Below are 15661 nucleotides of genomic sequence, written 5' to 3' on the forward strand. Positions count from 1 at the left end.
TATTCTAATTACAAATCACTGAACATGTGCGATATCCTCTACTTCTTTATAATAGAAGATGGCGTGTGTGTGAATGCATGCGTATGCACACATGTGAGCCACCAACGAAGTATTCATGGCACCAAGGTGGTATTATAAACCAGGCAGGGCACAATCCTACTAAGCAAAGTACCATCTGACTTCTCACATGTAAGTTTTGAAAATAAAAGTTTATATTCATATGTAGTACAAGTCAAATTTTAAGATCATAGTAGGTTCAAGTTAAAGAACCTAAGTACAAAAAAAGGCAACAAAACAAATATCAAATGGGTTCTCTTTTAGAAAAATAAGTGCAACTCAAAGTAAGTTTTGCTTTTGCTTGAAAACAAATAAACACTTTGCCTCTGACTAGATAGAGCAAAGTAACTGTGTCAGGAAAAATGGAAATATTTGTCTCAAGGTGTTATTACAGACTGCATTAACCATTGTATGCACAATGCTTAGCATACTACTTGGCAAATAGTAGACATTCAATTAAAAGGAATTACTATTTTTATTATTATTTATCCCCCCATGCTTGTGTATCAAATTGTGTATTTGGACAGCTAATACCTTAACTCAATGGAAAGCCCTTAGTGGTCTAATTTTTAATACTACGGAGCTAAGGGAGATATATACATCTAGTTGTAATATACTTTAGGTAGACAAAAATAAAAATCAGGATGACTGCAGTGGTAGGATGCACAACTCTAACAGTGTGTGTGTGTGTGTGTGTGTGTGTGTGTGTGTTTGGCAGTATACAACTATATATATATATATGTTATATTGTAGATGACCACACTAATGTGAAAATTAATGTAGGAATTCTCTGCCTCTGTTCTTCTTGACCCCTTACCTAGAATGTCTCCTTTCTTTAACAATCAAAATTGTATGCTCTCCTCCCACTCTCTTTTCCATATTTCCCCATCTCCTCTGATCCTTGTGGCAAGCAGAAAGCTCATAACCGACTCTAGTACTGGTTTGCGCATTGTTTTATGTTTTTGTATATAATTGTCCCAATTATATTCCAAATCCCAAAAGGTCACCTTTATTGTATTTGTTCACCCAAAGTGTAGTTCTGGGCTGAAAATAATTAATGTTTGTTAATAGTATTCCTATGGGCAAAAGTCAGTAGTTTCAAAAACCAATAGCATTTCCAGAAAATCCTCAGAGAAACAAGCAAATGAACTTCCGAAAATAAAATTAGCAAATCAGATAAAATTTTGAAGGTGACACTCTTAGTTTTCTGGAATAAGTTTCTCAATTTGCTCACCCACCATCTTCTTTCTGTGACATAAGGAAGAAAAAGAAAAGGGTTAAAGCAAACATGAAAGACTGAAGCCATGAGCATCATAATAATGCCAGTTTTTAGAGAGCAGAAGGCAGCGAGGTGTTGTGGTCCCAAGAGAGACTTGAGGAACTTCTGTGAATAGCGCAATAGGATCTGGAGTAGAGACCAGCCTGCAAGGACCTCCAGGAACAGACTCAGAGCTCTTTAATAAGTATTCCAGGGAGTCAGCGTTTCCTGGAAAAAACAAATTAGTGTGAGAAGCCCGTACTGTGCAATTTCAGATTTAAAAATAACCAAGTATTGTGAAGGCTGCTGTGTGCACGAGAGAAAATGAAAGCCCTTGTTAACAGTTCCCTCAGCTTCCACATTAAAGCAGAGGAACTACACTGAAATTCTTGCCTGGCAGAAACTGCAAAGGTCGCAAGGTCTGTATCTCTTGAAATCACTTTTTGGTTCTTCCATTGACAAAGTTTGGGGGGCGGGGGTTGCATCCCCTTTATCAGTGGGTCATAGAATAAAGAACAGCCGAGTGACGGCTCTGCCTCTTTTGCTTCGAACCAGAGCTGCTCCTCGCTGTCTATTTCAGCTCTTCATTTGCCTAATTGTCCTGCGAGGCAGGCAGGGACGTTCCCTGCAGCCTGGCCCTGCTGACTGCAGAGACCCTACCTGGCACTCCGAGTTGGTGCGTCAGCATTTTAGGTAGAAATGAATGAAAAATCAATCAGGATGACTGCAGTGGCAGCATGCACAACTCTAACCTAGTTTGTCCATAATGTTCAACTATTCACCATAGACTCAAGCAGTGTTTAAGATGGTAAGCGAATTTGTAACCAATGTGCTGCTTCTGCTTAATCAGGGATTTTTTTTTTTTTTTTTTTTTTTTTTTTTGTCCTCTTTTCTATTTAGAACAAGTAAATCTAACCTGCTTAGGAAACCATATGTAAAATGACTGATGCTGTCAAGTTTCATGCAATATTCTCTATTTGCTCTGGTTTAGGATTCAGTTCTTAATTAGACCAGGTGATAAATATTCATATACAGATATCTCGAATTGTTGTTTTATTAACTTACACTTCAAATTCAGTGGTTTAAACATTTTTTGAAAGTCTATTTATATCCTTGCCACATGTCTTTGTGACTTGCTGTAACTCTCTATGATCAAAACTATACTGTTGTAAATTTTTAGATTTACAGTTCTGCAAAGATAGAGTTAAACACTATTTGGACTCTGGCTGCCTAAGGGAAACTGTTCAAAGCTGCAGTCTTCAGCGCCCAAAGTCAGCTACAGAAACTTCTGAACAGATTGGGTTAAATATTTTTACAGACCCATTCTATGATGATAAGGCGGTAATAAGTTGTGCAGTGCAACACTCCCAAGGGTTCCAAATCTCACAAGCCTCTTTGTATGTGATGCTCTCACAGTGGAGAAGATTCTTTGGGCTACAAAGATGAAGAGTCTACTTCTTCTGGTGCTGATTTCAATCTGCTGGGCTGATCATCCTTCAGACAGCTATACTCTAGATCATGGCAGAGTTATTCACATCCAAGGTAAGAAAACACAGGCTCTCTTATGAAAGTCAAAAAAAAAAAAAAATTAATTTCAAGTTACTTAGAGTTGAGATGCTTGGTTAGTGTTTCTTAATTTTAGTTTTGCTGCATTGACTTTTTCTTTTCCTTTCTGCTTGTGGGTGAACATGCTCTCCCTGGTTTTGAATGCTATCGTATTACAGTAGAGTTAAGAATCAGGGACAATTAAAGTGGAATGGCTTATGAATATCCATCTACAGGGAGTTGATGCAATTGTTCAAGGCTTTTTACTACAGTTGCTATCTTCTAAGTAGGATGAATGGCTTAAAGTTTATTTAAATGCCAGGTGAAAGGGAGAGAAATAGGAAGTAAAACTTACGATGTAAGGTCATTCTGTTAGAGTAATCATTAAGAAAAACAATATGTAAATGAAAAGTCAGACAAGTTAAGGTTCAGGAAAAAGTTAACTTACCTATTATAATCTCCTTGGTTAAATATTTAGTTCCAATAGACCAACACACTGCCCCTGCACATTTATTTTCAGCTCAGCTGAATCCTAAGCCTCAGAGCTATAGCAAAATTTGAGGCTGCAGTACAATGCAGCTATTTCCTCAGTCCCAGGTTCAGATGAGGGACATCCTGCACTAAGAAAGCTAAGAGACTTATGCAATAAGGAGAAGATAGTGGTAAAGGAGCTGTAACTTCTCTCTTTGCCCTTGTATGCTAAATAATTAATATAAGAATTACAGAATTTAACAATTTAAACATATGGTGATAATAATTTTAGATGAACTCAGTTTGGGGACCAGAGACATTATAAGTTTGTTAAGAGACATAAAACATCAATTGATATCTTCAAGGTCAAAAGTGTAGTCTCAGAAAACTGCATCCACTGTTGAAAAGTATGACTTGTGAAGGTCAAATGATAGTGTAAGCCTGGCAAGAAGTATTTTCCTGTGTGTATTATGACTACCCAAATATAATTCTGAATTTGACAATGTCTAGCTATTCTACACATATCTCTTTCAGTTCTCTTTGCTTCCAAAAGCTTTATATTTTCCACTGTTGGACCATGAAAAGGAATTATGTAATCATAAATTTTACTATGCAAGATGCTGACTCAGCTATTTCTTTTAATGTATATAGAATCAAAACTGTTTCCCAAACACTATATTTACACATAGAGATTTCTGATAAAGAATAACTTCTTTTTAACATCTAGTCAAAGAACGTATTCAGCCATTAGTAACAATAGCAGTTTTAAAGCTGATGTAAACTAAACTTTAGCTTTGGTTTCAAGTTATTATAAGACAGATAGCTGTTGTATTATTAACTGTGTACAAACCATTTGCACCCAGAGTGTGAAAATATTATTTTGAAAGTGTATTCACATTTTAAAATTACTCTTAGGGAGCCTTTAAGTCAGACTCAAATTTTGTGAACCAGAAAAACTTCTGTTGCTCCAACCTTTCCATTCCCAAATCTCAGTTGGAATTTAGTGCAAAGGAATTTCTGACACGAGTATCAGAATTATCCAGATTGTTTGCATACACTATCCAATTTAAATAAATAAAAATGACTTGATAGTCCATTTCATTTTAATTGTAAATTCATATTCCTAGAAAGTTGCTCATAGCTTTCAAGTAATAAAACCACAAGGCCTACATTTTGCTTGTGGAAGTTAATACTGAAATGTGATTTGTATCAGGATCATGATGCTATGTCCGTAAGTCTGAATTTATTTTAAAATGGCTCCAAATACCTGTTCTTCATACCTTTCATTCAATACAAAGTTTTCTTTTTTCCTTTATGAATCAATTTGGTTACACAAGAAAGTTTTACTTGTCCACAGAGTCTGCTAAAAATATACAGTCCAGATACCAGCTTGTATATCATATGCTGTCCCCAAAGTAGGGGGTAGTAATTTCCTCAAACATTGCTACAGGAAGAGATAACTGCTGCTATTACTGTCTCTATAACACTCTCAACTAATGGATTCTATTCCTCGTTTCATGATGTGCCTACTCAAATAACTTTTAAATCCTTTGAAACTTGAGACCATTAGGAAAAATTTTTATATGGAGTAACAAATCACACAAAAGCTTATTTTTTAAAATATTTGGATCGGGTCCAAAAACTCTTTGTGTAGATTTTCAATCAGTAGAAATTCAGAGATGATGAATATACTTTTTTTAAAATACAAATTTTAAGACGACATTTACACAGACAGCAGAGAAATTTTTTGACCTTTTTTTTTTCCATTAAGCAATGTAAAAAGTGAAACAGTTACAGTCATACTAAACATGTAACTGCTAGTGCTGCCTGCCTCTGGTATTCAAGTACAGGCCTTCTGATGACAAGTTTAAGAGTTTCTCCCTTAATGCCAATTACTGGCTTTAGACCTTGGACAATAAATCTTGTCAAGTCTCAGTTACCTCACCTATATAGTTGGGCATAATCACTGTTTATTCCATAGAGCTTTGTAAGAATTAAATTAGATAATATATGGAAAAATATTTAGTACTGAGCCTGGCACACAAGAAGCCCCCAATAGATAATTGTTAGCGTTGTGTTTGTTACTTCCTCATTAACACAGAAAAGGGAGCACAAATACCAGTGGACAAAGCTCATTCTTTTCAAATTTATTTGTTAACAGAACCACATCATTACTTGAGGGTTGTTTTTTTTCTTAGTTTTAATGAAGTAAACATTTTATAAGGTGCCTTCTTTGCCCTCTTTAATTTCACAATTTTAAATTCCCCCCAAAGTATTAAACATTATCTGATTGCTTTAACTTTCCTTGTAGAAACTGAAGCTTTCCAAAGTAATATTTCCCTTAATATACTTAGTAGGTAAACACAGATAAACTACTTTAGATTTTTTTAAAAGAATAATGAGGAAATTTTAGATATGAAAATTGTTCCCTTCTACTTAATAAGTAAAATATATTGCCACCTTCCTCAAAAGATAAAAGAATTAGACTGTTTAAAAGAAAGAATTGTTCATCTCTGTGGTAAAGAAAATAATGTATATCTAGAATGCCTGGCAGAATGGACACTCCCCACTCAATGTGGTTGGTTCCTCCTTCCTGTGTGTGTCACAAACAACTGTCCTGGCTTTAGCATGTGTTACCTTGTGCTAACATACCTCCCTTTCTCTGTCAGACTGTCAGCTTTGTAATACCTCAGTCACATGGTAGTGCCTGGAACACAGTAGATGCTTAATATATGGTTGTTGAATAAATAAATGCACGTAATGGGATGCATCCAAATTACCACTATCATAATGAGCTTTTCTTAAATCCTGTGGCATCTGTGGCATTTAGCGACATGTGACATATTGTGTGGGCTTAATGGACGTTAACTAGGTGATTGCTTTCATTCTGTAATGTTGGCATAGTTAAACCATACTTTGTAGAACTTAAGGACTTCAAAGGACTTCAGCATAGATCATACAGAGCAATATCCATGTACAAGAGAGGAAATCGAGACACAGAGATTTGATGCTGCTTGCCCCAGGTGGCATGGCTGATGAGGAATAGTATCTCTTGAGTAATCCTCTCCCCTTCTTAAAATATGGGCTCATTTCTCGTCTTAAAGAACCTGCCCTGACTACTGCACTCCATCTCTCCTCGGGCACCCCAATCTCTCTCATATCTTCTCTTCCTTTTCTGTGTAGCACTATCTACTTATTTTTATGTAATTGTTGGTGTCTATCCTCGCCACAAGAACATGTCAGTTCCACAGGTCAGGGGTCTTTGTCTGATGTGTCCCAGTCAGCTAAACAAGTACCTGGCACATAGTAGGTGATCAATACATGTTTATTGAATAAATCCAAGACCAAAATCCAGGTATTTTTCCTAATCAAGTCCTACTCAATCTTTCCAAATCTCAGGGAAATCTCTTCAGTTCATAGAATGAGAGGCAGCAGATGAGGAACAAGATTATGAGATCGGGTAGCAAATTTTGTCTGGTCATAGGCATGGCTCCCATACTGCACGAAGCACCTTGTACTCCGCGAGAGTCCAGCAGAGGCCAGACACAACAATCTTCCTAATGTGTGCATGCAGCTATCAAGAGTATTTGATTTACATGTGGTCACTGCAATGCTATCCTGTTCCTTATGTAATATCTGCAGAGTCGGGATCGGTGGTGCAGAGTGGATCAAAAGAAGTGAAGTGAGTTTAATAATATATGATCACAAGCCATCTACAGAGCCAAAGTTTAATGGGAGAACTAGATGAGTGTCACTCTAGCTTAGTTTTCTCTCTTCCACTTAAAACTCATTTGGATTCTATGAGTCTGTTTTGAAAAGTTTCATTCAGTTTTGTCTTTTTGAGACAAAGTACTCTATTTGCAGGCACAAATGCAAAATCCACAGATACCAAGTACATTTTACAAGTTGTATTTAGATAAATATATACACTGATAATAATTCTATCTAGAAATTGTTAGCTCTAAAGTATCAGAATTTCATCATGAAACTATAAAAATTAGCACTGTTATGAGTATTAGATTCTAAAATCTCTTATTTACTACAGAACATGAAGCCAAATACAATAATAAAACCCTACTACATTAAACCTAGGCTTATCATTTGATCAAACTAAGAATATCAACATATGAATATAATAAATGAGCTAAAAAGAGAAGGAAATATATATATATATATATATATATATATATATATATATATATATATATGCAAGTACATACATATATAAAAATACTCATATAGTACACACATACATATATACACTTATTCAGACTGCTATAACAGAATACTATAGATTGGGTGGCTTCTAAATAACAGAAATTTATTTCTCAGGGTCTGGAGACTAGGTAATACAAGATCATGCTGTTGGCAAATTCGGTGTCTGGTGAGAGCTGGCTTCCTAGTTCACAGATGGCCATTCTTTCTCTATGTCTTCATGTGGCAGAAGGGTCAGGGGTCCTCTCCTGGGTCTCTTTTATAAGGGCACTAATCTCATTCATGAGGGTTCCACCCTGGTGACCTCATCACCTCCCAAAGGCCACACCTCCTAACATTGAGGATCAGGTTTCAACACATGAGTTTCAGGGGACACATTCAGTCTATAGTAAGCACCTACTATAAATAGGCATTGGGGATAAAATAATAAACGAAACACATAGTCTTTGTCTTCATTGAGCCAATAGTCTAATGAGAGACAGACACAGACATCACTACAAATATACAACAATTGACCATGATAACTGCTATGAAGGAAAATAATGAAATGCTACAGAGAGAAGATAAAGAGTGTTATTACTTTTATTTAAACAGAAGCATTCACACAATTTTCTTTAAATTATAGGTATAAGTTAAATATGGTAATATCTTTCTTCAATTATGTATATAGTTGCTACACTAGATACAGACACATATAGTTATACACATATACACACGCACAACGGTTATAAGTAGAAAAGGCAAGAATTAAATGACTATAGATTCATATATAACTTCTATAAATCCCTTAATCTGTATTCAGAAATATATCTATTTGCATCTACTAGCCCTTGTCCTAGTCTTTGCATTTGTGTGTCCTTTTGAGAAAATCTACCTATCCATGCATTTGTTGAACATTGGCTTTCTTTCTGCGAAACATTGAGTTATTACTCTCTGTGGAAGGGCAGACTATCTCCTCAGTGAGCTTACTGACAGCATTATCAGGGCAATAAAGGTAACAAGAAAGAAAAAATAATAGGTGTTAAACATAGGTGGAAATATGCCAAAAAGAATAATTACCAAACAAAAAGACTTACTGTTTAAAACTTTCTATCCATACTCATTAAAGTTTTATCACTTAGTAGATTTAAACCCATAAAATACATCTTAAGAATGTCTCTAAACTTGTCATCGAGTAAGCTACAATTCTATGTTATTCTATAAAGCATCTAATAAAACGATAAAGTTTGGAATATTTCTAGGTATGAAATCCTAAACGTAATAATCTTTTCAGGTAGGAACAAATTCACACTAACAGCCATTGGTGTTTTGTGTTCATCCTGGGTGCTGAAATCAGCACATTATGCAGGAAGCCAGTGATTATTTGGAAACTTTCCCAAATATCCAGAAAAATTCATTAAACAGAGAAGCCTTTCCCGTGCAACTTTGCAAGAATCAAAGTTGACTCAGTTGAAGCACTGACCTATTGCTAAGAGGCTTAATGTTAAAGTAATTTCAACATGCTTTATTTCTCTGGCTTTACCAGATATCAAAAAAGAATAGATTTCTTTATGGCTTGGTTCTTTATCTTAAATGTAAAGTGGAACATTTCTGTTTTAGGAGAGTCTTTTAGCATACAAATATCTACCAAAATCCTAAGAAGTTAGATTATTCAATTAAGAGATTAACAGTGGTAATACCCAAGAGGTGGAAATCTTTGTTATAGAAATATTTTTATTTCAAATTGAAAACATTGAAAGCATAAGAAATCTAAAAGCTCTATGAAATTACTTCAAAAATATTTTGTGTATTTTGTATTGCCACAATTAATAGCGCTAACCATGTGTGCCCTCAAAAATGATTATCAAGCAGTCAGTACAAATGGTAGCCATTTTAGTTGTGTTTTGATTAAATATGTTGCTTATTTGACGTCAGTATTTACTCAGTAACCAATAACCACATGTTTAAGCTCTCAATAGTATGTTTTACGTGCTCCAGGATTATGCTGTGAAGTGTATTAAACAACATAAATTAAACAAGAAATCTCCTTACCTTTTTCAAACACTGCTTACTCAAAAAGGATGAGGATATTATTGATAAAAGCTCAGAAAGGCCATCGTCCATCATATATAAAATTAACAAAGTATGTTAGAACAAAGCATTTACTACAGTCAAGTGTGTAGATTAGATGAAGGAGGTGGAAAAAGGAAAGTCCTATCTTGTTTCTAACGATAGTAAGTTTAAAATAACACCATTGAAAACATCGTTGAAGTGAGATTTCCACTTATAGATGATTCTGTTTGTAATGAAATGGTGGTTGTTTTGCCTCCTTGCTTTGCCTTATTTCTGGAAAGCGTTGGAAATAACATTTGTCTATTGGCTCAGAGTTATTGAATGGTAGTTAAAAGCACAGGTGAGACAAAAGACATGCACATTAAAGATAAGCAGGTTTCCTTATAAATTACAATACACATCACATAAATTTCTTATTTTCTTAGCTATGTAACTACATTTTTTAACAATGGATTTATGATCTGTGGATAATAATGTTAGTAAAAAATAATGAACACTTTAACCTATTTTTCCCTCTTTTTGTTTTTGTTTTTATTTTGTTTTTTAATAATAGAGAGGTACACTTTTTAAACTTTTTTTTCCCCCGTAGTATAATGTGGGTTATGAACAATTCTTACTTTCTCTTGAAAAATGTCATAAACTATGGTGACCGATTTTAAACCTCCAAAGTCTACATATGATTATTTTTATGTCTTCCCTTTTTTGTTTTTTTCAATCACACAATCATTAACCAAGGGTCTTAATTAGCTTAAAATATTGAAAAGCTGATTAGATGGTTAATACTTCATTGAGATTTTTCCATGTGAACAGAATACTTATTTTAAGAAGATAAACAGTTTTAACAGACTGCTCACAGTATATCAAAGTCAAAGTATACTCCAAAACCAAGCTACTTAACCTTCAGCCACTTTTCTTATAACTATTTATTTGACCTGCATATATAATTGAATAAAAACAAATAATAAATATAAAAGTATTGAGAGCCCCTAGCAGGCTATGGGATGAATCTCTTTAGAGGGAGTTGGGAAGGGCTGTAAGCTGTGATCGGAGCAGTGAGCAAGAGCCAGTCATATCAAAAGCCAGGGACAGAACATTCCAGGTAGAAAGAGTAGAAAGTGCAAATTCTCTGAGATGGAAATAAACATGGTGTTTTTAAATCTGAAAGAAGCTGAAAAAACTTTAGCCTGGCAGTGGAGAGATGTGGTTTAAGATGTGATTAGAAGAGTATGCAGGAGTGAGAACTTAGTATTTTAAACTTGGTTTAGAGTACAGAGTTCAGAATTCATTCTAAAAGCACTTAAAAATGGTTAAGGTGTTGAGCAAGGGAGTGACATAATATGTTTTACATGAACAAAAGACCACGTGAACAGTGGATCATGGTGGGCCGAGAGTAAAGGTGAGAAGATTTTTAGGAGGGTCTTGAAGTAGATGAGAAATTGTGGTGGTTTGGACCAGGATGGAAGCAGTGTTGAGATGGCTGGAGATGAACCTATTTAAAAAAATCAAAGTGGAGGTAGAGATAGCAATACTTGCTTGCTGGTAGATTGCAACACTTCAAACACACCTCTTAGATTTTGGCTGGAAAAAATGAATGGATGATGGAGGCATAAACTAAACTGAGGAAGATAGGGAGAACAGGTTTGGGCAGAGGAAGGGGACTCAAGTTGTCTATTTGACACCCAATATATAACCAGTAGGATTTACTACTATGATGTTCAGGAAAAAGCACACTGCTAGAAAATTTGGGAATCATCAGCATGTAAGTGATATTTATATTATGGAACTAGGTGAGATAACCTGGGAAAGCAGAAAGAAAGAAATGTAGATAGAGGCAAGGAAATGGCCTTGGTCTGAGATTTGGAGACCCACAGAACTAACTGGTGGGGAAAAGAACGATGTAAGGTTCTCACATGCAAATACTTCCTAGAGTCTAAATTCTCATCGCTGATGTGTGGTCATTTTTTTTCTCATATAATGTTTTATTGTAAGTCTAAGTTAGCTGCAAACATTTTCAAATTGCAGATTTTTACATTAAAAACTGCATTTCTAGAGTCTGTTGAAATATCCAACGCTGTGATATTTTTCAGCCTGCATTCCTACTGGAAAACATCAGTGGGAACTGGTACCTGCTTTAGAATGGCGCATGTGCTGCCAGCAATGGTACGGTCCTCTGCACTTCCTGTTGTTCTCAGGACTGTGGTGTTCTCTTTACTCCCTCATCCTTGCCCACATGGGCATTTGTGTTTGAATTATCTTTCTTTTATTTATTTATTTTTCCCAGCACTAAACTTAATACTTGGCACGTTGTAGCATATCACTTCATGATTGTTTATTAAGTAAAGAATCACAAGATCCCTTTTGCCTTCAGGATTAAATCTGTAGCAGTACTATCTTGATGTCTTTTATACTAAGTGAAGACATTAACCATATTAGTGTATAATACCAACAGTGACCTTTCTGCAAATTACAGATAACTTGACCTTATATTTCACCATAAAGTGGAAGTGGTTTGAGTGGAGACAAATAGATTTGAGATCTACCCCTTTACCACGTAAAGACATTACCTGTAATTAAGGGCTGTGTGGTTAATTACAGCCTAATGAAGAATCACTCATGCTAATGTTTAAAGTCCCTTCTTCTGGGAACCAGGGACATATTTGTACTACAAACTCTAAGAATCAAGCAACGTGTGCTTCACTGGTTTTAATTCCTCTAGTTTTTAGCATGCTCCTTAATATGTGGGTAAACAGCCTTTTACTGTTCCCTGTCCCATTTTATTTTACTCCCGACAATGGTATCTCACCAACCTTATTCGACGCGTCTCATTTGCAAGCGGTGTCCTTCACTGATTCCCCAGTATTCAGGCCCCACGTTGGGCGCCACTTGTCGGAGCCTGCCGACGAGACAAACGGTTCCTGAAGTGGGGAGTGAGGATTGAGAAAAAAATAGACAAGAGACAAAGATGGGATCGGGAGGGCGAGCAGTTCTAATTAGACTGCTGCGCCTACTTTATTTTTCAGCTTTCTTTTATACACACAAAAACAAGAAGGTTACATAAAGCGGCTGAGGCAGCAAGTACAGATTAGTTATGTTTTCTCAAAGTTTGGCCCTGACTGTTCTTAGACCTTCAGATATTTTCCCATTCCCAGGGTAGCAGGTGTCTGTTTGTTCTTTATGCTTATCGGAGTTCCCCTTAGCGATCCTCCCAACCTCTGCTTGAAGTTACATTTTCTTAACCCTTAATGCTCCGGCTCCCTACAAACAGCCATTGGTGTTTTGTGTTCATCCTGGGTGCTGAAATCAGCACATTATGCAGGAAGCCAGTGATTATTTGGAAACTTTCCCAAATATCCAGAAAAATTCATTAAACAGAGAAGCCTTTCCCGTGCAACTTTGCAAGAATCAAAGTTGACTCAGTTGAAGCACTGACCTATTGCTAAGAGGCTTAATGTTAAAGTAATTTCAACATGCTTTATTTCTCTGGCTTTACCAGATATCAAAAAAGAATAGATTTCTTTATGGCTTGGTTCTTTATCTTAAATGTAAAGTGGAACATTTCTGTTTTAGGAGAGTCTTTTAGCATACAAATATCTACCAAAATCCTAAGAAGTTAGATTATTCAATTAAGAGATTAACAGTGGTAATACCCAAGAGGTGGAAATCTTTGTTATAGATATCATTTTATTTCAAATTGAAAACATTGAAAGCATAAGAAAACTAAAAGCTCTATGAAATTACTACAAAAATATTTTGTGTATTTTGTATTGCCACAATTAATAGCGCTAACCATGTGTGCCCTCAAAAATGATTATCAAGCAGTCAGTACAAATGGTAGCCATTTTAGTTGTGTTTTGATTAAATATGTTGCTTATTTGACGTCAGTATTTACTCAGTAACCAATAACCACATGTTTAAGCTCTAATAGTATGTTTTACGTGCTCCAGGATTATGCTGTGAAGTGTATTAAACAACATAAATTAAACAAGAAATCTCCTTACCTTTTTCAAACACTGCTTACTCAAAAAGGATGAGGATATTATTGATAAAAGCTCAGAAAGGCCATCGTCCATCATATATAAAATTAACAAAGTATGTTAGAACAAAGCATTTACTACAGTCAAGTGTGTAGATTAGATGAAGGAGGTGGAAAAAGGAAAGTCCTATCTTGTTTCTAACGATAGTAAGTTTAAAATAACACCATTGAAAACATCGTTGAAGTGAGATTTCCACTTATAGATGATTCTGTTTGTAATGAAATGGTGGTTGTTTTGCCTCCTTGCTTTGCCTTATTTCTGGAAAGCGTTGGAAATAACATTTGTCTATTGGCTCAGAGTTATTGAATGGTAGTTAAAAGCACAGGTGAGACAAAAGACATGCACATTAAAGATAAGCAGGTTTCCTTATAAATTACAATACACATCACATAAATTTCTTATTTTCTTAGCTATGTAACTACATTTTTTAACAATGGATTTATGATCTGTGGATAATAATGTTAGTAAAAAATAATGAACACTTTAACCTATTTTTCCCTCTTTTTGTTTTTGTTTTTATTTTGTTTTTTAATAATAGAGAGGTACACTTTTTAAACTTTTTTTTTCCCCGTAGTATAATGTGGGTTATGAACAATTCTTACTTTCTCTTGAAAAATGTCATAAACTATGGTGACCGATTTTAAACCTCCAAAGTCTACATATGATTATTTTTATGTCTTCCCTTTTTTGTTTTTTTCAATCACACAATCATTAACCAAGGGTCTTAATTAGCTTAAAATATTGAAAAGCTGATTAGATGGTTAATACTTCATTGAGATTTTTCCATGTGAACAGAATACTTATTTTAAGAAGATAAACAGTTTTAGCAGACTGCTCACAGTATATCAAAGTCAAAGTATACTCCAAAACCAAGCTACTTAACCTTCAGCCACTTTTCTTATAACTATTTATTTGACCTGCATACATAATTGAATAAAAACAAATAATAAATATAAAAGTATTGAGAGCCCCTAGCAGGCTATGGGATGAATCTCTTTAGAGGGAGTTGGGAAGGGCTGTAAGCTGTGATCGGAGCAGTGAGCAAGAGCCAGTCACATCAAAAGCCAGGGACAGAACATTCCAGGTAGAAAGAGTAGAAAGTGCAAATTCTCTGACTTGGAAATAAACATGGTGTTTTTAAATCTGAAAGAAGCTGAAAAAACTTTAGCCTGGCAGTGGAGAGATGTGGTTTAAGATGTGATTAGAAGAGTATGCAGGAGTGAGAACTTAGTATTTTAAACTTGGTTTAGAGTACAGAGTTCAGAATTCATTCTAAAAGCACTTAAAAATGGTTAAGGTGTTGAGCAAGGGAGTGACATAATATGTTTTACATGAACAAAAGACCACGTGAACAGTGGGTCATGGTGGGCCAAGAGTAAAGGTGAGAAGATTTTTAGGAGGGTCTTGAAGTAGATGAGAAATTGTGGTGGTTTGCACCAGGATGGAAGCAGTGTTGAGATGGCTGGAGATGAACCTATTTAAAAAAATCAAAGTGGAGGTAGAGATAGCAATACTTGCTTGCTGGTAGATTGCAACACTTCAAACACACCTCTTAGATTTTGGCTGGAACAAATGAATGGATGATGGAGGCATAAACTAAACTGAGGAAGATAGGGAGAACAGGTTTGCGCAGAGGAAGGGGACTCAAGTTGTCTATTTGACACCCAATATATAACCAGTAGGATTTACTACTATGATGTTCAGGAAAAAGCACACTGCTAGAAAATTTGGGAATCATCAGCATGTAAGTGATATTTATATTATGGAACTAGGTGAGATAACCTGGGAAAGCAGAAAGAAAGAAATGTAGATAGAGGCAAGGAAATGGCCTTGGTCTGAGATTTGGAGACCCACAGCACTAACTGGTGGGGAAAAGAACGATGTAAGGTTCTCACATGCAAATACTTCCTAGAGTCTAAATTCTCATCCCTGATGTGTGGTCATTTTTTTTTTTCTCATATAATGTTTTATTGTAAGTCTAAATTAGCTGCAAACATTTTCAAATTGCAGATTTTTGCATTAAAAACTG

The 15661-nt window shown here is 35.4% G+C and overlaps 1 protein-coding gene across 3 annotated transcripts in view; it reads left to right on the top strand.

The window, feature by feature from the left end:
- HAPLN1 (hyaluronan and proteoglycan link protein 1) overlaps window positions 1-15661 on the top strand; it is a 70996-nt gene that overhangs the window by 32579 nt on the left and 22756 nt on the right. Inside the window, exons 1-2 of one of the 3 annotated variants that reach the window (XM_019746358.2) lie at window positions 1512-1734; window positions 2732-2857. In XM_019746358.2, coding sequence (XP_019601917.1) covers window positions 2758-2857 — 100 coding nt within the window. In that variant the 5' untranslated portion in view covers window positions 1512-1734; window positions 2732-2757. Of the gene's footprint in view, window positions 1-1511; window positions 1735-2010; window positions 2124-2731; window positions 2858-15661 lie in introns of those variants that run through there. The other 2 variants (XM_074328761.1, XM_019746357.2) reach the window with 2 other exon arrangements.

The sequence above is a fragment of the Rhinolophus sinicus genome, linkage group LG03 (assembly GCF_036562045.2).
Source record: "Rhinolophus sinicus isolate RSC01 linkage group LG03, ASM3656204v1, whole genome shotgun sequence".
NCBI lineage: Eukaryota > Metazoa > Chordata > Mammalia > Chiroptera > Rhinolophidae > Rhinolophus > Rhinolophus sinicus.